The sequence below is a fragment of the Pollicipes pollicipes genome, unplaced genomic scaffold (genome assembly GCF_011947565.3).
Source record: "Pollicipes pollicipes isolate AB1234 unplaced genomic scaffold, Ppol_2.1 Scaffold_6686;HRSCAF=7923_pilon_pilon_pilon, whole genome shotgun sequence".
NCBI lineage: Eukaryota > Metazoa > Arthropoda > Thecostraca > Pollicipedomorpha > Pollicipedidae > Pollicipes > Pollicipes pollicipes.
Genome location: NW_023596921.1, coordinates 4,889,069 through 4,910,322, shown reverse-complemented (window position 1 = coordinate 4,910,322; position 21,254 = coordinate 4,889,069). Strand labels below are relative to the sequence as shown.

Here is a 21,254-nt window from a genome sequence, read left to right as displayed (position 1 = left end):
CGATATACGGTTGGAGCGTCAACTGGCGAGGACGACGAAAGGCAGCACAGAACTGGTTCGGAATCAGCAGCGTCGAAATTCATTTTGCGAGGACATAGGACGTGAAATGCTATACATGGTGTACTTTATTTGGGAAAGTGTTGAACGAGAACAAACATTTGCTGCTGGAATCAACTGTCTGAAAGTCATCGGAGTAATAAGGTTTTTTACGAAGCTTTAAAGCATTTGGCACAACGAGCTGCTGGGGGAATGACAAGCAAATGATGGCTGTTACTGCCTTAGAGCGCTTAAAAAAGGACGAAAAAGTTGAATTGGTATTTATAGGCGTACAGAATAAGAGGTAACATGCAAAACGCCATAGGTGGCGGCACACTCGCAGATGTCAAATATTTCTGTCTGTGGCAATTTATCAGGAATGATTTTACTGCCAATAGACGGCAAGCTTGTAGTGGGAAAGACAAGCGAACGGTGTTTGCATGGTCAAGCAAGATTTCATCTGAGTCATTAGAATGAATTTGACTTATGGGATCAGAGCTCACACTGAGCAGTATTTGCCATGCGATTCCTGGCCTCCGCCATCCGATACTACAATTCCAGGTCAGCGACATAATCTGGTGGCGGAAGTTTTACGCACCGCAATGCTCGGCACGGTCCGGCCTCCCCTCTGACGTCACCTGGCGTTAAGCGCAGCCGCTGCCACCGAACGCGAGCAGTATCTGTCAGCGCCAATTGGCGAACGCCTAAAGACTCCCTCCACCTCACCACGAATGGGTGGAATGGAATGCAGGCTCTCTAACCAACTGGGCTACCGGAACACATGCCGGTATTTCTCAACCGACTATGTGGCAGCGGCCAATATCCCGGGCAAATTGGAACCGGGATGAAATAATCGTTTGGACTATCAGTCCTCATTTCGTGTCCTAGTATGCCCCTAACGTTTTTAACAAAAAAGGTAAAATGACCAAAAGTCAACAGGAATAAAAGACAGCATGAGTAAACGTCGAATCGGAAAAGTCAAGGGACAATGTGGCAACAGCGATGAAAGATAGAAGTAGAAATAAAACATGAACGGACAGGAAGTCGATAGGGATAGAAGTCAAAATGGAGAAGACAAAAGAAGAATAGCGCAAAGGGACAAAGGCCAAAAGGGATGGAAGCCAGCTAAAAAATACAGGAAACAATTCAGAAGGCGGTCTATCATTGGGTGCACTTTGCTGCATCAACAGTTGCATAACCGTGCGGGGAAAACTTTCTTGTGTTTGAGGTAATTTACTCTAAAACGATGGTCCTAGCCTACCAGTCGATATGTCCATGCAAGTGTAATCTATTGCGTACATGACAGAGCAGAGAAAGAACGGTGATGAAGAAAGATGGGTTGCATGGTACCGAGCATAAATAACCTCTGACAGGGCTGACCGTCAGATTTTTGCCCCGCAAGCAGACACATGCCTGATCTTTAAGATTTCTTCTCGGGAGACAGTTTCTGGCTCCGGATCATTTCGCCTGGCGCGGAAGGAAACATCAGAAACGAGAATTCAGCGTGACATTTAGCCAAGGAATGCACCAAGAGCCAAGATTCGGCTTGCAGTCAACACAAATATCCAGCAAGAGCCAAGACCCAGCTTGATATGATGCCGAGGTTCAGCAAGAGCCCAAACCCAGCTTGGAATGATGTTGAGATTCAGCAAGAATTGATATCCAGCCTGGGATCTGGCAGGAAATCGAGCAGTAACCCAAGACTCGAGCAAGTGCCAAGATCCAGTATCAAGTCACGGGGGCCTGCAGGCACTAGGATCTATCCTAAAATCATCGCAAGTAGCCGGTACGCATCGACAAAGATGGGTTAATATTATGCATGTAGCACTTGTAAATATTTGAGGTGAATATGAAACACACGTTTTTGCACGGACCACATATCCCTCCTTGGTACATAACTGTCAAATAGCAACCTGAGCTGGTGTGCTCGACGAAGCTAACGAGAGGCAGACACTGGGATCGAGTATACCATTGGGACTTTGAAGCCAGGGTCTGCTGCTCGTGCAAATCCAGTGGGAGGCATGAACCACGGCCTGGTCTTTGGGAATGAACCGGTGGGAGACATGCACTGATGTTTGTGAAGGAACTAACGGAAGGCAGAAACTGGGTTCTGGTGGCTTTGTGAAAGGCCAATGGAAACGAGGGGCAAGCTTCCAAAAGTGATAGAACTAGCTAATCAGGAACCAGGGTGTGGTGTTTGCAAAAAAGCTGACGTAACCCAGGAATCAGAGAGTGGGGATTATGATAAAAACAGCGAAAACCAGGATCAAAGATCCCATTCTCAGAAAATGGTAACCAGGAGCGAACATCGGGAGCCAGGTGCGTGTTTTTCAGCAAAAAACAACGTAGAATTCGCGACGGCGGCAACGCCATACACCGTGGACGCCGCGTTGCTCGCGACGGTCCCAGCCCATGACTGCATATGGAGCTTCCATGGCCATAGATGGCAGAGAGGCTAGCAGAGCACCCATAGCACATCGGTCACCTGATTATCTCAGGGTGTTGTGCATGGCTCGATCGTAAAGGCGTGAAAGCTGACTGACGCCGGCGGGGTTTGTCGAGTGGGCGCGGGTGGGCCCGAGTCGAAGGCTGACTGACGCCGGCGGAGCTCACCAAAGTGAGGCCCGAGTCGAAGGCAGGCTGAAGCCGGCCGGGTTTGCCGAGTGGGGCCCTGAGTCGAAGGATGACTGTCACCGGCGGAGTCTGCCGAGTGGGGCCCGAGTCAAAGGCAGACTGACACCGGCGGAGTTTGCCGAGTGGGGCCCGAGTCGAAGGCAGACTGACACCGGCGGAGTTTGCCGAATGGGTCCTGATTCAAAAGCTGACTGACGGCGGCGGAGTTTGCCGAGTGGGGCCCGAGTCAAAGGCTGACTGAAGCCGCAGGGGCTGCCGGAAGAGCGCGGGCGGTCCAGAGTGCACCTGGGTGACCCGGGAGATTACCTCGTGACAGACATCAAATTCCGATCACTCTTCTGTCTAAAGTCCTCTTAATTACATGTTTGCATGCTTTCAACTGAATATCCTTTTTAAACCTCACGACATTTATTCTTTTGACATTTTTTCCCTCCGCTTTTTCAGATTTCACTTTCTTCCCTGTCAATTTTTACCCTCTCAACTTTTTATTCTTCGATTTTTCCGCTTCAACTTTTCTCCCAATCCACCATTATCCCTTCCGCCTTCTTCCGCTAAAATTTAATGTTTTTATTTTGTTTTTTCTATTTTGGTTTTGACAACCTGTGTACTGCTATCCACCCAAGAAAACATTGTCTTTCTGGCGTTTCATTAGCGTTTGACATGCGAACCCAGTGCACCACGGAGCTTTTACATGATTGCATGATTTCTACCTGGCTGGCTGCGCTTAACAGACAAGTGAGTTGATAAATATCCGTAATACAGGGGTGCGAAAAAAGTTCGGCAGAGTTGCATGCGTTGACTATTTTGTTAAATTCAACTTCTTCAGCTTTGGTAGGCCCGCTCTGCCGCTTCCCAGCCTGGCGACATTCTTCGCTAGATTGTGCGAAATGTGAATTCTGTTATCTGCTGCCGAAGAAGACGAGGGTAAAACCCAGGCCCGCCACTATCACGCGGGTGCGCCGCGCTGTGCCCCGTCAACGTCGTTTTGAGCCTGCCCACGGCACTTAAAGCCCATAAACGGCCGCCCACTCGACCAGCTGCCTGATAAGAGGAGCAGCTGCGCTGCCACTCAGCAGTCGCCGCTCACCGAAGCAGCGTGTGAAGCAGCCGCCGTTCGGTCGTGTCCGGCAGCGCACTGCTCGGGTCCCCAGCTGACGTGGCCGACCAGTGTGCTGGTGTCTCCTGTGGCAGCTCATAGTTTTTATGTAAGTAGCTCACCGAAAACATAGTCATACAAAATGAGTATAACCGTTGCGTGATAACGCTTTCTTTCCAAATGTGCTTATTGATGATTTGACAGCTTGTGGCTGATGAACACAGGACCATTCGAAGGAATCATTTGACCGTGATCCTTTTATATTTCACGTTTCAAAGTAGATGACGCCACGTCACCAACTAACGCGTCGTCGCGGTTACGAAAACTCATACCTGTTACAGGTAAGTGTGGCAACATAACCGTGACAAGCGTCCCTCAATGTAGAAGTTAAAGATATATCGGATTTCAGTGAGGCTCGTATGGCCGCTTGTCACATCCGTTATACTGCATTTTTCACGCAGGGTTATTATACGAGCAATTCAACGCCCAATCGATCAAAAGCAGACACATTCGAATTGGGTAAAACTTGATACAAATAGAGCACCCCAGAGAGATGACCAGTTGCCAAGTTACAGTCGCTGGTGACTTGTATGGCCAAAAACTAGCGGAAATCACTGCATTTTTCCACTGATCGAACACCTTCAAACCTCTATGCGCAGAAGTATGATTACACAGCTTTAGCATAATTTAATAAGCATTTTATGTTATCTGTTTAATGCATGAAAGCTGTTAAGTGTAACATGTGGCTGGTTTTTGACGGACGGTACTAGGCCGTGAGTTCCTGGCTTTACTGTTTTTGTTTTTGCCCATCGAATGCCTCTCCAATGCCAACCACATAACTTAAATGGATCGTCCCACATGTGGGGCATATTTCAAAAACATGCTCTTGTGAAATTTCAGGGCCAGCTGCGTCTTATAATAGCCCTGGGTAGTGCCATTGCGGCACCGTCAAGACATAATGAGGATACACATTTTAATTATCTTCGAGTTCGAATTACGCCACCAACGCTTTCTAACAACACCGTGTTCCTTCGCTATACCACCGTCGTCATGACAAACGCCGTGGCACCTCCACTGGCGCGAATTAAAGAGCATTTTTCATTGGCCCAGAGGACGGCAACGACCTGTTACCGGGAAGCACATTGGTTGAAGTTTGGACCCGTGTGCCACATAGACCATGTGGTACCCTCATTCCCAAAGTCAGAGTGTGCTTAGAAAAGATCCACTATGGCAAACAACAAAGTGGAGAAATCAAATTCATGGCATAACGTTTCGTTGAATTCACGCGATAATGGCTTCACGTTCGCTTTTCTTTTTGTCTATGCAGAATGTTTCAAGGACTCCTTGCATTTACTGCACAAGCATTTTGGCAGCTTACTGTGTTGCAAACATTACGGAGCACACACGTTGGGAAAAACAAGGTAAACAAAATGCTTTAGTTGCATGGCGGTGATCCGGGAGTCCTATGGATTTCTCCTGCTCAAGCGGCTACTTCAAATCAAACTTAAGAGCCATTTAGAAGGATTTCCACAAAACTAGCACTGCTGGTCTAATCGTACGCGTTCGATCTAACAATAGGTAAAAAGCAGAACAAGTTGGCATACTCCCTTAACTGCATTTATAAAGGCGTTGGAAAGTTTTTTGGGGTGGTGAAACACCGTTGTGATATCGGCTTATGTATTTCCTCGCGTTAGTTTATGTATTTTGACCTCTGCCTAAACACCGACTTTGGCTTGCCGATTTTGTAACTTCCAAGCTAGATAAAACAGTATGGCCCTAGTAAATACCCAAACCAGCGACGGATCCAGGATTTCGTCACGCTGAGAGTGGAAGGGACGCGCAAAGTTGTGGGGCCTCCTGGAGTTTTGAGCTCTCTCTCCAAAAGCCTTCGCATTCCAGCAATGACGTTTCAACCCTTGCCCTGATTCGCCATTTTTCGTAACGCAAATGGATTAGTGAAACAAAAGAAACAAATAGCGTTGTTGACGAGTGACATAGATGAGTCGAATAGGCAAGATTTTGCACTAGTGAGAAATAGCTTTAGATGCATATCTAGCAAAACAGCCATGACATATGAATAAAGTGCGATAGCAGCCTCCATCTTCACCCCCCCCCCGCCCCCCTCCCAGTCAATGGGCTTGCCTTCCTGCCTTCCAGAAAAAGTCCCTGAAGTACGCCCTGAGCTTGGCCCCCCCCCCCACACTTTTTGAAACGTTCCTAAGCCCATGTCAACGATATCATACATACGAGACCATACCTCGTGGCGACAAAAATCTGAGTAGGCGCAGGCGTTTACTATGTTTTGAACCTAACTTTTTTATATGTGCATTGTTTATGCAACAATTTCGGCCCGCCACGCGCATTCGCGGCGCCGTCCATTGCAGCCTGCCTCCTGCGCCGGCCGTAAATCGCCGTGCAGTGTTTCTCAAAAAATGTTCGTTGCTACGAAACCAGGAAAACTGGGAAACATTCCTGGTGTCAAAAAACGCGCAGTGAATCCACAATAGGCTTCTGAAAATTTGGAAACGACTACACAACATGCCGGAGAGTTATTTGTAAAAAAAACCTTCACGAGTCGTATCAACCACTCCCATCAAGGCTTCTCCGCCGGTCGATGTGATCAGTGATGACTAATGACTTAGTGCAGGGTTTTTGTTTTTGCTGTAATGGAGAAGCACAACATATATCAACATTCAAAATGAGTTACGAACGTGATGCACCTGTATAATGAGCGCACGGATTCAATAACAACCGAAATGACACATACGACGTTGACGGCGCGCAAAACTATTTCAGGCCGTTGTCCGTCAAATTCATCCGAACGTATCCCGACTTTGCTTTCTGGGACTGAGGGGGCAAGGAAACTCATTATCGTATAGTTCTCGGACTTGCGTACGTTGACTGATATTGCTAGGCCCGTGCACAAGAGCAGGCGGGATGCCATGTGTGATGGCAGTGCCGGCGCTCGCAAAGCATGTGCTGGGCTTTCGTCAGCAGAGTAAGCTCTTTCTGATTTTATCAGAAAAGTCCGGGCCCCATGTGGAGGGTCTCGGAGTGATACAGACCGTCCTGGCCGATTAACATGAAGGGCTCCTTCAACAGTGTAGTCTCTGATGAAATGGAAATACCCAGGACCGGGACGGCACCTGAGCGATAGTGCGATCGAGGGTGTCATGACAGGGCAGCCGGGAGGCTCCCGCCAACAGCTCAGCGTCCCCTGAGCGAACGGAAAGAACCAAGACCGACGGCGCGTCGGCCCGTGAACGATGGGCCCGTGAACGCCGTGGCAGGTTGACATGCAGGGATCTGGCCTGAGCCCAGTGCCCTTCGAGCAAACGGGAACAACCCTTGACCAATGTACAGGAATAAATACACGCGAGCGATCGAGAGCGCCTTGGCGGATGAGCTGTGGGGCCCTGGACAACAGCGTAGAGTCTTCCGAACAAATACGAAGAGCCAGACTAATGTGGCGTACCCCTGTGCGATCAACAGTGTCCAGACAGGTCGACGGAAAGGAATAACGGGCTCCGGCAAGAGTGCAGGGCACTCAATATTTAAGACCGAGTGAAAAGAGCCCTAGAACAAAGTAGGAGGCCGCTGAACATTGAGTGCCTTGGTACGTTAAAGTGTAATAGAAATAGCGCGGGGCCCTCCTGCCAAATGAAATGAACCCGAGACCAACATGAAGGTCCCCTGAGAAGCCGAGAGGACCCCGGAAAGTTAACATATGGGACCACGGCCACAACATACAGAGCCTTTCGAGCGAATGAGAAGCATGCGTGGAGGGCCCTTCATCGCTGAAGAGTGCCCGACCGGTTGGCACATAGCGCCCAACGACAGAGCAGGGCCTTTCGAGCAATGCAAAGAATATAAGGGCAGCGTGGAAGGCTCCTTAGCGATCGTATTGCCCCGACAAGTGGACATATAAGGCCTTGGCAAGAGCTATGGCTTCTGGTGGGCAAGATGAGACTCAATACTTTCCCAAGCACCACCGCTTAAATCAGCGAGCAATTATTTTTGTCTGCTCGTGGGCCCTCACTTTTGCCTGCGGCTGTTCTCAGTCGCTTAAGGGCCCAAAGACGTCCAATTTCGTTACGTCTCACGTTAAAATTCCTACGTTTGTTCGGTTCTTCGGATCCAATGGAACACTTCGGAGCCCACAAGGGGGAGGGGGATTGCCCGTGCCAAAAACATTAACCTATGCTAGTTCTATGCAACGTTTTGTATATTGCTGGCCGCTGATTCACTAAGAGCGTGTGAGCACTGCATGTCTTGTGGCTCCGACCCATATGGTATATGTCAGACGAGGATAATAATTGCCGTTTGATTGTTTTATACAAAGTGTTCTATTCGTGCAAAGTTCCATCGAAATCGGAGAGCGCAAGGAGCGGCCTCAGCCGAATTAACATGGAAATGACCCATATGGTGAATGAGTTATAGTCACACCTTATCTGCTGCCCGACAAGCTGCTTTTGGCTGCCCGTCCGCTTTGTCTCGCGCCGGGTCTCCTAAAGGGGTGGCTGCTGCTGCCGCTCCCTGACACCGGCCGCTGCCGCTTCCTGACGCCGCCCCCCACCCCCCCGCCGGCAGCATACGCCGGTCGCTTCACCCGCTCGAACAGCGGACATCGCGGTCCCGTCGTCGTCCCGAGCCAGGGCAGAGGAGATGTCGACCGTCAGCAGTACCGCGAGCAGCGGTAAGGACCACCGCGGGCGCGGCAGCAGCGGCAGCAGCTCCATAGCACCGCCGGCGGTCCCAGCCGGCGGCATCAGCACCTTACTGGCGTCCGTCTTCATCACCGGCACCCTGGCCGGCAGCGGCATGCTGGCACTGGCCAACTCGGTCCGGCTCACAGGTGCGCCGGCCCCGAGCCCAGCTAAGCCAGACTCTGTCATCTGGCTGATGCCTGGAGGTCGGAATGAGCTTCATATGCTGGAGGGTAATGGGTCAATGCGCGTCCGAAAATGTGTGCACGTGTGTGTGTGTGTTTTGGTGTGTGTGTGTGTGTGTGTGTGTGTGTGTGTGTGTGTGTGTGTGTGTGTGTGTGTGTGTGTGTTTGTGTGTGTGTGTGTGTGTGTGTGTGTGTGTGTGTGTGTGTGTGTGTGTGTGTTTTGGTGTGCGTGTGTGTGTGTGTTTTGGTGTGCGTGCGTGCGTGCGTGCGTGCGTGCGTGCGTGCGTGCGTGCGTGCGTGTGTGTGTGTGTGTGTGTGTGTGTGTGTGTGTGTGTGTGTGGGCGCGCGCGCGCGAGCGCTATCTGATGCATGTCTAGTTTGTCTAGGCGATGGACATCGAGCACTTCAAGGCTTACTGGGAGCTTGATACGTCTAGATACGTCCAGATTCTCTCCCGTGTTAACATGCCGATGATAAGCCTTCCTGGTGAAGTAGCTGCTGAAGTGGCGGTGAGGCTAGATATTCTCTGAGCCGGCTGACCTGCTCGTAGGTCTCAACAAAAGAGTCACCACTACCAGCACTCGTGGGACCACCTCTCTGGGCCCCGCCACAGCCTCCACTGACCGTCCTCCGGTGCGCCCCGCCAGGCTACATCGGCCTGGCCCTGCTCGTCTACTTCGGCGTCAACTCCGCCTACTGTGGCGTGGTGCTGTCGCGCTGCTGGCTGATCGTGGAGGAGCGCTACCCAGAGCTGCGTGGCCAGGTGCGCGCTCCCTACCCGGAGATCGCCTACAGGGCGTACGGCCGCAGGGTCAGGTGAGGTCAGGGCGAATTCTACAAAGAAATATCACAAGTGACAACGAATTCTTGAAGGAGACGGACGGGATGAATCAGCGACTCTTATTTATGTCTTACCATGCAACGCAGTGGGATTTATATCAGTCTGGCTGAGTTCCCGCTTGTGAAGGTTGACACATTTGGTCATTTCGTGTCTCGCAGCATGTTCTGGAAGGAAAGACATATATGAAATCTTGGTGGGACTGGTCGTTGGCACGCGAACGGAGATTTGCCCGCGTAACCGTGCCGGCCACATGGTTGCCAGTACCGGGTAGTTGAAATTGGCTCTATTTGTCGCATATGTGCTAAAGGGAGTGTTCCACATTTGAAAATATCAAAGCAAGCATCAGATATAATGAAATAAGCTTACTTTCAATTTTTGGTATACTTTTAAGGGTGAAAGACTGCTCTAGACGGCGCAAATTCTCTGTTCAGTAAATATGCTCCTCAATACGTCATTGTTTAAATACGTCATCGTACATTGATTAAGAACAGAGCAGACCATTAAGGGCCAAGCGACGGCCATTATATCTGGAAATTGTGCTCACGAACGCTAGATATGAGCGAATTGACAGTTATATTTTTCTTGGGCGCGGTCGCCGCACGTCCCAAGGAATGGCAAAATTTGAATGACGCTCTTACGGTGTCATGGATGCCTGAATAACCTTAAAGTAGTCTCCCCGAAATAGTCTGCACATCTTCGCAGGCCAGTGGCTCATTAGCTCGGTTAGGCTCTCGGCTAGGTTTTCCCGCCGATCACGCGATGATAATGGTGATGATAATGATATGATCAGCAAAGATGCACGGGGCGCCTTACTTGCAGCTCGTGTACTTGGCGACGGCCTCGGTGCCTTTCGACACGGCGTGCTTGGCCAGCTCGCCGGGCAGCAGCGACGCACGGCCGTCTGGATCCCTCGCGACGTGATGGTCGACCACTTATAACCGGCCAGGCGAGAGGCCTCGGCAGCGATGCACTCGAAGATGTCGTTGACGAGCGAGTTTATGATGCTCATGGCCTTGGACGAGATTTCGGTGTCCGTGTGCACCTGCTTGAGCACCTTGTAGTTGTAGATGACGTACGATTCCTTCCTCTTCTTCCTGCGCTTCTTGTCTCCCTTGGCAATGTTTTTCTGGGCCTTGCCGACTTTCTTCGCGGCATTTCCAGTTCTCTTGGGCGGCATGCTTGCTTGCCGGGGTGCAGCGATCAGTAGCATGGTTAAGGTCATAAGGGGGGTAGGGCTGGGAACTGCACCAGATTACCTTCAGTATACCTATTTCAGTTCAAAACTCCATACAAATGTGGAGCACGCCCTTTAAGATGCTGCTACTATTGCCACTGTAGTCATCATCATTGGTTTTTGTCTCACCATCGTTACGATACCACACGCAGAGCAAAGCGACCCGGCATCACGTGGCTTCCACTGCCACGCTCTTGGCTAAGCGGCTCATTGTCCTAAGCCTGTTTTTATCGATTGAAGCAATGAACGCTGCTCCGCTGCCATCGTCCATGTAAAAACAAAAGTGGAATGTTAGGGGGAAGGGGGCGGCAGCTGGCCTAGTCTACATTTTCGTGAAATTCTATGATAAGACCTAGGTCAATGCATTTTTAAAAAGTCCACTTCCACACACTTTGACTCTCCTACTTTGCTGGTTACCAATATGTACATGCCGTGTCTGTATATACGCGTAACTTCATGCTTGATTCTTCCATCACGAATTTCGATACACTGTACAGAGCATTACTTTGCCCAAACACAATCGGTCATAAATTGGCTTCACTGCCAGCGCCTAGCGATCCTGCAGTCAGTTGGCTACCTCCCCGTACGGGTCACTGGCGGTCAGTTGGCTACCTCCCCGTACGGGTCACTGGCGGTCAGTTGGCTACCTCCCCGTACGGGTCACTGGCGGTCAGTTGGCTACCTCCCCGTACGGGTCACTGGCGGTCAGTTGGCTACCTCCCTATACGGGTCACTGGCGGTCAGTTGGCTACCTCCCTATACGGGTCACTGGCGGTCAGTTGGCTACCTCCCCGTACGGGTCACTGGCGGTCAGTTGGCTACCTCCCCGTACGGGTCACTGGCGGTCAGTTGGCTACCTCCCTATACGGGTCACTGGCGGTCAGTTGGCTACCTCCTTATACGGGTCACTGGCGGTCAGTTGGCTACCTCCCCGTACGGGTCACTGGCGGTCAGTTGGCTACCTCCCTATATGGGTCACTGGCAGGGGCCGGACTGCTCGGCATGTACTGGCAGCAGACGCCGGCGGAGTCACATTCGCCCCACTCCGCTCAGTTTGACAGCCTTGCAACATGACCCGCCGCCTAGCTTGAGCAAGCTGTGGCGCAGCCTTCAATCCACGTGAGATTGTGTTGGGGGTGGCGAGCCGCCGCCAGCCCCCCTCACCGTGCAGCGTCATGCGCATCGCCTCCGCTCTGCGATAACAGTGTGTCCACACACTCGAGCCCAGCGTCAGCGCAGCCGCCGGCGGCAGCGCGTGAGACCTGACATCGTTTCCACATCCCGCATGCTTCGCTGGCGATGACAAACCATGCCATTTGGCTCACTATTCTTCCCATGCACGGCGAATGATGACGCTATCGCGCGCCGCGTCGAATAACATGGTGGTTATAAATGCCTCATACGAAACGTCTTTGTTGTTTGGAGCAAACGGCGTGCTATTATGCTCAGAAACTGTTCCGGTCCGGGATGAACATAATGTTTTATGGTTACGTATAACTTTGTCATGAGAGTATATGCGAACATATATTGTTTTATCAATATTTACGAGATATGTACGCGCGCGTAGCACACGTACATACCTCTTATATAACATCTCATACATAGCATATGCAAAGGTTCGTGCATAGCACGAACCTGTGCATATGCATATATATATATATATATATATATATATATATATGTATATATATATATATATATATATATATATATATATATATATATATCTACATTCATATTTATTTGCATACATATTTCAACGACGTTAATATGGGTTCATGGATGTCTGAGTGACATTAAAGTAATCTCCCCGAAAAATTCAGCACATCTCCGCGGACCGGTGCCTCAGTAGCTAGCATGGCTTAGGCCACAAGGAGGGCAGGGCTGTGAAATGCACCAAATGCTCCCCAGTATGGCTATTTCAGTTCAAAACCCAATACAAAATGTGGAACATCCCCTTTAAGATATCGCTACTATTGCCATTGTAGTCGTCATTGGTTCTTGTTTCAGCACCGGTAGCAACAGAGCAAAGCGTCTCGGCTATATATATATATATATATATATATATATATATATATATATATAAATGACGGTCTGTACTGAACTATGATACCGCCCTCCGGCATTGGAAGCCCAATGCTGAAGCAGGCGGAGCTCAGACCAAGCACCCAGACCCAACCTTGGCAGTGTATCGGAGCAGGCGGAGCCCAGACCAAGCACCCAGACCCGGCTTTGGCAGTGTATCGGAGCAGGCGGAGCCCAGACCAAACACCCAGACCCGGCTTTGGCAGTGTATCGGAGCGGGCTCAGCTCAGACCTTGCCCCCAGACCCAGTCTTGGCAATAAATCGCATTACGGGGACAGCCTGTTGTGCACACAGACTGCTGGCATCAGTGGGCATCTTCCTGAACCAGTTCGGCGGCAGCATCGTGTACGTGCTGCTGTCGGCCGAGCTACTGCAGGATCTGGCCGGCTCCACCATGATCAACTGTTACTGGATCCTCGTGGTAGCCGGTGTACTCTGTCCCTGCTCCTTCCTCGGATCGCCTAAGGACTTCTGGTAAGATCGCAGTCTTCAGAGCTTGATTGGTTGAGCCAGAAACGTACGACAATGCGTTCGCGTTTTTTTACACGTTTTAGCAAAACGCTGATGTTTTCTGGCCTGCCGTCTTTGACACGCCAAGTGAATAGGGCAATTAAAGTGGCCGGTGTCACATAAATCCATAAATTGCAACGGACTGGACGGGAGAGTTGTAAAAGTACTCGGATTGATGGGATTCAAGTGCTGAACAGCATTAGCAGATTTAGAAAAAATGTTAACTCGTGCAACAATTTGAAAAACTAATGCAAAATCGTGTAACAATTGGAACAAAAATAGCGTGAAATCAAATGACAACTCGAACAAAAATAAGGCGTTCACGTGTCCTCACGGCATGGTTTTCTAATGACATTTTCCACTTCATGCAAAACCCGTCTTGAAAAATGATGTCCTTTCTGACGTTTATTGGCATAGAGGATATTTATGCTATCAGATTCAGCATGCTCTTCGGGAATCCTTTAGCTAAGTCCGCGCGGCCGCCTAAAAACGCGCATGGCATTACCACCACCCGCGTGATCCCAAGTCTGGCTTCAGTTAGCCCACCCTGATAGTCGATCATCGTGATCTGTTTTCCTCACAGGTTTATCGGCGTCACCGCCCTGGCATCCACAGTGCTCGCCTGGCTATGCATCCTCATTCACTTAAGCATGCATTATTCGGTGACTGTGGTCAACGCCACACATGAGTCTCCGACTTTCGGCACGCTCTTCCTCGGTATGGCCAGCATCTTGTTCGCCTTCGGGGGTGCCTCTTCCTTCCCGACCATCCAGAACGACATGGCCGACCGCAGCGCGTTCAGCAAGAGCGTCTTCTACGGCTTTGCAGGTTAGTGATAAACATGTGATCACGGCCACTTGCGGGCCGTGCCGTTTCGTCTCATGCCGCGATCAGCGGGAGTGTTGTTTCGCATCATGCCCCGACCAGCGGGGTATGGCGACGCTGAGCGACCTGAGCTACTAATCTGTCACAAACCCTCAAAGCTAAGCCAGAGTTCTAGGCCTTCATGGATGAGCGGTTCTGTTGGCCCGGAATCACGAGCATGAGTCTTATGCAGACAAAGGCGTATAAGATAAGGGACTTGCGGGCGCACTCAGAGATCATGGCTCTCTCGACTCACAGCGACGCGAATTCACGAGCCGATTCCGCGGAATTACCCGCTGTCGCTCCTGCACGGCGCGAAAATGCTCACAAATAGCACACCAGCAACTGTCGCCGGTGCCGTCATGCCACTCTTGATAGCGAGAGTTCGGTTTGCATGGCACGAGGACACTGAGGCGAGGTGAATGGAGCAAAAACTCGGAGTACAAGAACCGTTTGGTAAATCTAAAATCCCAGGTCGGTTTTACTGTTTTCTAACGTGAGGAAAAGAGGGAACAGGGCCCATTCGTTGATAATCGATTCTAAGTAGCAGCCGCTGCTCAGCACCACACAGTTCCAGCTGTACAGCTTGAGATGAAGCAATCGTAAAATAATTATATTCATCATCGGTGTCAGTTGCAATGATTCCAGGCTGTGAACTGCATATTTTGACTGCATTAAACCTTCCGGGTCAATGAAATAAACAACGGCGCGGTACAAACCAGATTGCTTCGATTTTAAATGAGCTGTTCAGACTGTTGTCCAAGTGCCAGCACTGCCCCGGCGTTAGCCCCAAACATAGCCATTTTCCTACATGAAATCAAGCGTCGCCTGTCTACAGCGCTGTTAATGATGTACTTCCCGATGACACTGCTGGGCTACCTGGCGCTGGGCGATCAGCTGGACGCGGACCTCATCAACTCGCTGACGCCGGACGGCTTCTTGAAGACCGCCGCCCAGGTGCTGTTCATGTTGAACCTGTCGGCGTCGCTGCTCAGCGTCATCAGTCCCGTCTACCAGGAGCTGGAGCAACGCATTGGCATCCCGCCAGGTCAGCGACCGCCGCGCTCACGGCGACCAATCGGCTGCGTGCATCGCCTCGGCCCGTCATTGGCTCAACGGGTCGTGCTGTGCACACGATTGGCTGGAAGTACTACCGCTGCTCGGTCACTTCGAAGATGTTGCCTCTTTAACGCAGAAGTCAAGGGCATGCAATAGGCGCTGGTGCAGAAGGCAAAAGCTCTCAAGATGATACTCCCTATGTGATAATGCGATGTCGAAAATGTGCGTCATTTCTTGAAGTCAGGCTTTATGTGTGTAGACAAGGTTATCACATCATGTTCAACTAGATGCGATCGCGTTGCGGGCAGTGTCATGCTTCTATGAAAAGAGGACGTTGCCGTTTTGTTTTCCTCCCACTGATTATCTGCAGGCCTTCGTTTTCTCCCAATTTTTTTCGAAACAAAAGGAATGTGTGGGAAGGATGTGGGAAGTGTTTACGAATCGTTTAGAAAATGGGAGAAAATAGTTAAAGGAAACTCCCATAGTTAGTACAGACAGTACGCGATGTGATGGCGGTGAAAAAGGCGGTATATGGTAGGCAAAAAGTGCTGAGCACAGAAGGCAACAAGGCAGTGTATAGCGTTGCTACGAAAAAGTTAAAGAAGGGAATTAGGGTGGCCAAAAGTGTATCAGAAATTTGGCTAACAGACACTTGCTCTAGCGATGTTAATTTTTTTTTGCTGTTGCAAATTCAAATATAAGTGATCTTCTGTGGCCCCGCTGGAGGAAGATGAAAAGTTACTTGTGGAGAACAGGGACACCGTAGATGCTCGCAGTACTCACTTTTGCAGTTTTTTGTTCTTCAAAGAAGACTGCGTGATCTCTCTGGTAAAATACAAAATCTTACGGAAAACAGTCTAGAAGACTTGATGGTGGGCGAAGGATACTAGTAGTAAGTAGTAAGTAGTAAGGAGTAAGTAGCAAGGATTGCAGTAAGGGACACCTTGAAGATAATCGAGGTCATCGGTGGCCGGGCATGGCCAGATATATGGTAGTGGTGAGTGAATGCGCTAGTAGTTAAGCTTGTCCTCTAACGTATGTATTTAATAGGCCATTGCATTTCTCGGAAGTACCCGAAAACTGGCGCAATGCTAATGCTGTACCGATATTGAATGAAGGAGCCAAAAAGTATCAGAAGTTACAGGCCTCCTAACTGCAGAAAATAGGAATAAGATCTCCCGAACAGTTGAGAGTGCGGCTCCACAGGGAGCGATGTTTGGTTCTTTGCTATTTATCATTTTTAAGATACATAGTTAGATAGGATTAGAGAGTAAGGTTCCAGCATTTGTTGACGATATTGAATTGGTAGGGGTGTCGAAAAATACCGACCAAGTGAACCAAATTCAGCTTGACTTAGAGAAACTAGTTAACTGAGCTTCTCTGTGGCTGATGTCGCTGCATTATGATAGTGTATGGTAATGTATTTCGACAGTTTTGACAGTGAGGGCATTGCCTATAAAATGGAAGTCCAGTTGTTAGGCAAAATCGAGGAAGAAAAGGGCATAGAGAACATCATTTCCAGGGATTTCTAGGCTGAAAAGCAATGTGTGGCTATTAGGAGCAAGGCAGGTCGGATGCTGGGCCTTTTAAACAGGAATATCTGGTACAAGAGTAGGAATTCGGCCAAAAATTGTACTTAGCTGATGTCGCACCACACCTAGAGGTTTGTGCACAGGTTTGGTCCCTATGCTTCGAAAAATAAATAGATAGCCTGGAAAGAGTATAGCGAAAAGCAACTAGGATGATGGATGAGATTAGCGACTTAGAATACAAGGATAGCTTGGACTTGGAGCCTGGAGTTGAATTCACTGAAATATCGTAGAGGTAGAGTGGATCTGATAGATATTAAGACTTAACTATAAAGAGGCAGGTGTCATTTAGTCAACTCTTAGTGAATCGTTAAAATGGACTGTCAAACCAAGTTGTAGGAAGTCCCTCTCTGGCAGGATTTAAAAATCGCTTGGACAAGTTCTATCGGTGTTAAGATGTTGTGTATAACAGGATTTTGACAGTTCAGGTAGTAATATTAGTTCTCAGGATGTGTGCGAAGTCTGTGGTAGGCCAACGTCGTTGGGCCCTCGTGGCGCTTTGTTGGCCAGGTGTCTTTATGTCTTTATGTCTTAATGTCTTCGTGACTACATTGCACCATTATTGCAACGCTGTTGCCTACATTTAGAGTCATCGTTGGTCGTATGGAGTGAGATGACAGCATTATTCCAGATTCATTTAGCCATGCAGATGTGACGCCGGAAAAATAACAAAAGACAACACTTGTGCGCAGGCTCACACCATGCCACATATTTTGTATTAGCATTATAACAACAAGATTCGGGGTGATAACTGCTTTACCCTGAACGATGATGACTGCTAATTGTTACAACTGGCGCAGCTATAATGATGGACCTGTGCCGCCTCTCTGTGTGTCGGCAGAGTTTGGCGTGCGCCGCGTGCTGTTCCGCACGGCTATGATGGCGGTGAACGTGCTGATCGGCGAGACGGTGCCCAGCTTCTCCAAGGTGCTGAACCTGATCGGCGCCAGCGCACTCACGCTCATGACGTTCGTCATGCCGCCCATTCTCTACCTGCGCCTCGCCTCGAACACCGACGGCGGCAAGTGGAAGCGTATGTAAGTTATAGGGACAGCGGATGACGGCGGCCTGTATTGCTGTTGCTCGTCTTCCTCAATGGTCTCATTGAAGCAAATGACATGATAGCTCTTTTGGTGGTATTGCCGTTACTTTATGCCACAAGGCAACTCAATTACAACCCAGGCGTAAGGGCAACCGCAAGCGCACCGAGCGCATTTTGAGCACACCAAGCACATGAGACGCTTGGAATGTGCGGTGCTGTCTTGACCGGCCAAACCCAGACTGAATTGTTGTATTTCCAGCGAGGTGCCCGTTTGGGAGAAGATACTGCTGGTGGAAATCGTGTTGGTCGCCACTGGCTGCGGGATCATCTCAACTTACTCAGCCATCGCCGACATCCTGGATCCGGACTCCATCGCCAGCTCCTGCCTGATCCATATCAACTGAGCTATAGCCATACAGCACGCCTGATTCACCGAACTCCGCCTGACTGATCAGCACCGAATTGTCCTCACCTCCTGCCCTGAGCCACATCAAATGAGTTGTAAGGGTTTTTGACTACGGGACATCAACAGAGGTACTGCTCCTGGACCGCATTCACATGCACTGAGGTCCATCTCTCGCCTTGTTTTGCTGTAGTTGAGCTAAGGCTGCCGTGCATGCTCCATATTAACTGAGATAAAACTCCAACCCGATTCATATCAACTGAGATCCGGTTTCTGCTTGATCCACATCAACTGAGAACTGAGGGCCATTCTTGAAAGACATGGCGTCAACTGGGTCTTAGGTTGTGACCGATTTGCATCCACTGTGCTCTAGCTTCTGATGTGCAACTGCTGCCCGCTTGGCTACATGCCTCGTTACATGCAACAACACGAGCATGTCGCGGGTCAACACATTTATACACTAGTATGATGTTTTTTTTTTAATAAATGCGACTGTCGGATTGTGACTTTTGTAGCCGCGACATGGCGCTGGAGATGGATGGCAGTGTGCAGGGGTGGTAAAACCTGCCGACTTGGTGGATAAGGCCGGCGACAAAAATGTGTATATTCACGCGAACCTTGGCGCCAAAAATGTGTTTGGACAGCAAATTTGAGTGACGGGCAAGATGGAATGATATAGCACACTATGCAAAACACAATATGAGGTCTTCACGCGTAGATATTACTCTTCCATGGTAATACATCCTGCCACACAACGCCAGCAAACGTTTCCGTAAGGACTCTTTACCGTACTCTACGGCACTCTGGTATCTTTTCTAGGCTTCATTCCAATCCGGCGACAAAAATATCCTACGATTTGTAGTTGGTCGGTCGACTCGATGACAGGACGGCGACAAACCAGTGTATTTCCAATGGCCCGGCCGATCAGCCGACTCGCTGTTTTTAACAACTGACTCTCGGTGTCCCAAACAAGACAGAAGAAAATAATGGAAACAATCTACATATGGGGATTCATCTGGCCGCAATGGGATGTTTCAACCGTTGCGATGTGATTGATATGACGTGGGTGGTGACTTTCAATGCACTGCAATTTCGCGAGTGACATTTGCAATGCAGTGTCATGAATGCCTGCCTAGGGTATAATTTTTGACCTTGCTTACTGCGGTGGCCGTGCCACAATTCAGCATCCTGTCCTCAGCGACGAGAGGCATTGAAAGTTTAGAGTAAGTCGGCGGGATGATTCGATCAAGGTAGCAATTGACCTGGGATTATCCAAACTGCTTTTTCAAAGCACCGAAAAGGCTGTTGACTCACTGAAGCAGTCACAAGCGACCAGCCTTCCCCCTTTTGAAAAGAGCCGTGGGTTTGTAGTTGAAGTCTGATGGCACTCCTCATGAAGGGGAGTAACAGAGGGTGATAACAGTTCTGAAATGCTAATCATGTCATTTTTATTCTTGTCCTGGTTGAAAATGGTTACCAGTGACATAGATCTTCAAATCAGGGGTGTCCCCACTTTTTATTCAGTTCAGGGCTCCGACTCTCTCTCTAGGTTTGTGAAGTGCGCTACTCTGGGAGACACCCATACTTTGGGGGTAAGTTGCATAATTTTCACTGCTCCCAAACCTGTCTTAAAAATATGCCCCTGTTTGGAATGCAATTATTTCAGCGATGTTTTCAAGGTTTTAATAGCATTTAGCGATTAGTCACAGCTCAACCTTTTGCTGAGATGAATCTTGTTTCCCGGAAATCCACATGATAGCCAATGATGTAGGCTACCGGAAGGCAATACAAGTGAGGGTGGGTTGGTGTAGCAAATGTAGGCAATGAGGAGCGGGAGGGGGGGGGGGTACTGGTTTCATTGTCATGCCCCCTCCACGAAGAGTTTTACTTCAAATAGCAGGAGGTTTTATGGTATGGCGGTAGAACTACCCCATGAGGTCAGTAAAAGTTTGACATTTGTTCGTCTCTGAGGACAATGTTGGCTATTTCCTGATGATAGCACACCTACTGCACCAGGAAAGCTCTGGAAGCCATTGATTCTGCAGCGCTCATTCATATGCATGCTTTCGTTGCACCTGTGAGCATGACATTGCGTGGATGCAGATGGGCATATTTTATTACTGCTGTTGCTAGCAAAACATTGTAAAAATTGTCCCGATGGAACCACTAGTGCAATCACTGTATACATTTAAATACGGGTTGTGAAAACAGACAGCCTGCCTTATGTGCAACTTACATTGATGGTAGAAATAAATATAGTTTGTGTGGAAACTACAAACAAATGCAGATTGCTACAGATTGAAATGCAGATTGTTGCACCAGCACGCGTAAATAAGCAAAAAAGGATGGCAGACAACAACTTTAATCCATACCCTGGTTCGCCGGTTTTGTAACGCGGACTAATGGGTTGGGTTGGGTTGGGGGATTCCTTGACGTTTGCAAACCAAGAGAGCTATAACCTCGCAAAGACAAACAGTGAACTGTCTTTTACGAGATCTCGTGATTGGTAAGAAGTACTCTGCTGTTAACAGACTCCATTAGATAAGGCCAAGGCCAAATTTTCCTGAAAACCAAACATCAGCTTGGCATGTTCATATATACGAAAGCATGCAGTGTTGTGACATGGAATATCAAGAGGTGTGTTCTCTGCTTAACTATGAGTACAATGACGTTGTTTGATCTGTTTGGAGCCTATACTTATAATGTAGGGTTTTGTTCATGTAACAGTGCCAACCCTCCTCGCGCGGTCTGCGGAATCATCGCTTGCTCCCGCCGTACTCGCCGGCCTTAAATGATCTTGTAGTGCTCATAAAAAACATCGCTTCTCTGAAACCGTAATTGCCAGGGACACTTCTTTGCGTGTTAACACGCGTGCAGTGGATGCCCCAGAGACTACCAAAGATTTGAGCGAGATTGCACAACATGCCGCATTGGTATCCCCAGAAAACCGCAGGCGGGGGGGGGGGGAG

The 21,254-nt window shown here is 49.3% G+C and overlaps 1 protein-coding gene and 1 pseudogene across 1 annotated transcript; one reads left to right on the top strand and one right to left on the bottom strand.

Annotated features, from left to right (window-relative positions):
• The first annotated feature begins 3,766 nt into the window (after positions 1-3,766).
• On the top strand, positions 3,767-18,787 carry LOC119107645 (amino acid transporter AVT1B). The gene is made up of 8 exons (XM_037231158.1): positions 3,767-3,875; positions 8,357-8,621; positions 9,305-9,473; positions 13,113-13,292; positions 13,912-14,156; positions 15,031-15,240; positions 17,682-17,877; positions 18,142-18,787. Exons 2-8 carry the CDS (start codon positions 8,432-8,434, stop codon positions 18,284-18,286), a joined length of 1,335 nt encoding a protein of 444 aa, XP_037087053.1. The 5' UTR covers positions 3,767-3,875; positions 8,357-8,431; the 3' UTR covers positions 18,287-18,787.
• Positions 10,308-10,675, bottom strand: LOC119107647 (histone H2B.3-like; annotated as a pseudogene).
• Positions 18,788-21,254: the final 2,467 nt, after the last annotated feature.

Excerpts from the sequence above, each read along its gene's own strand:
- LOC119107645 (XM_037231158.1), top strand. The coding sequence starts at position 8,432 with ATGTCGACCGTCAGCAGTACCGCGAGCAGCGGTAAGGACCACCGCGGG. Across the intron at positions 8,622-9,304 it reads CAACTCGGTCCGGCTCACAG|GCTACATCGGCCTGGCCCTG; the intron begins GTGCGCCGGCCC and ends GCGCCCCGCCAG. Across the intron at positions 17,878-18,141 it reads GGCGGCAAGTGGAAGCGTAT|CGAGGTGCCCGTTTGGGAGA; the intron begins GTAAGTTATAGG and ends TTGTATTTCCAG.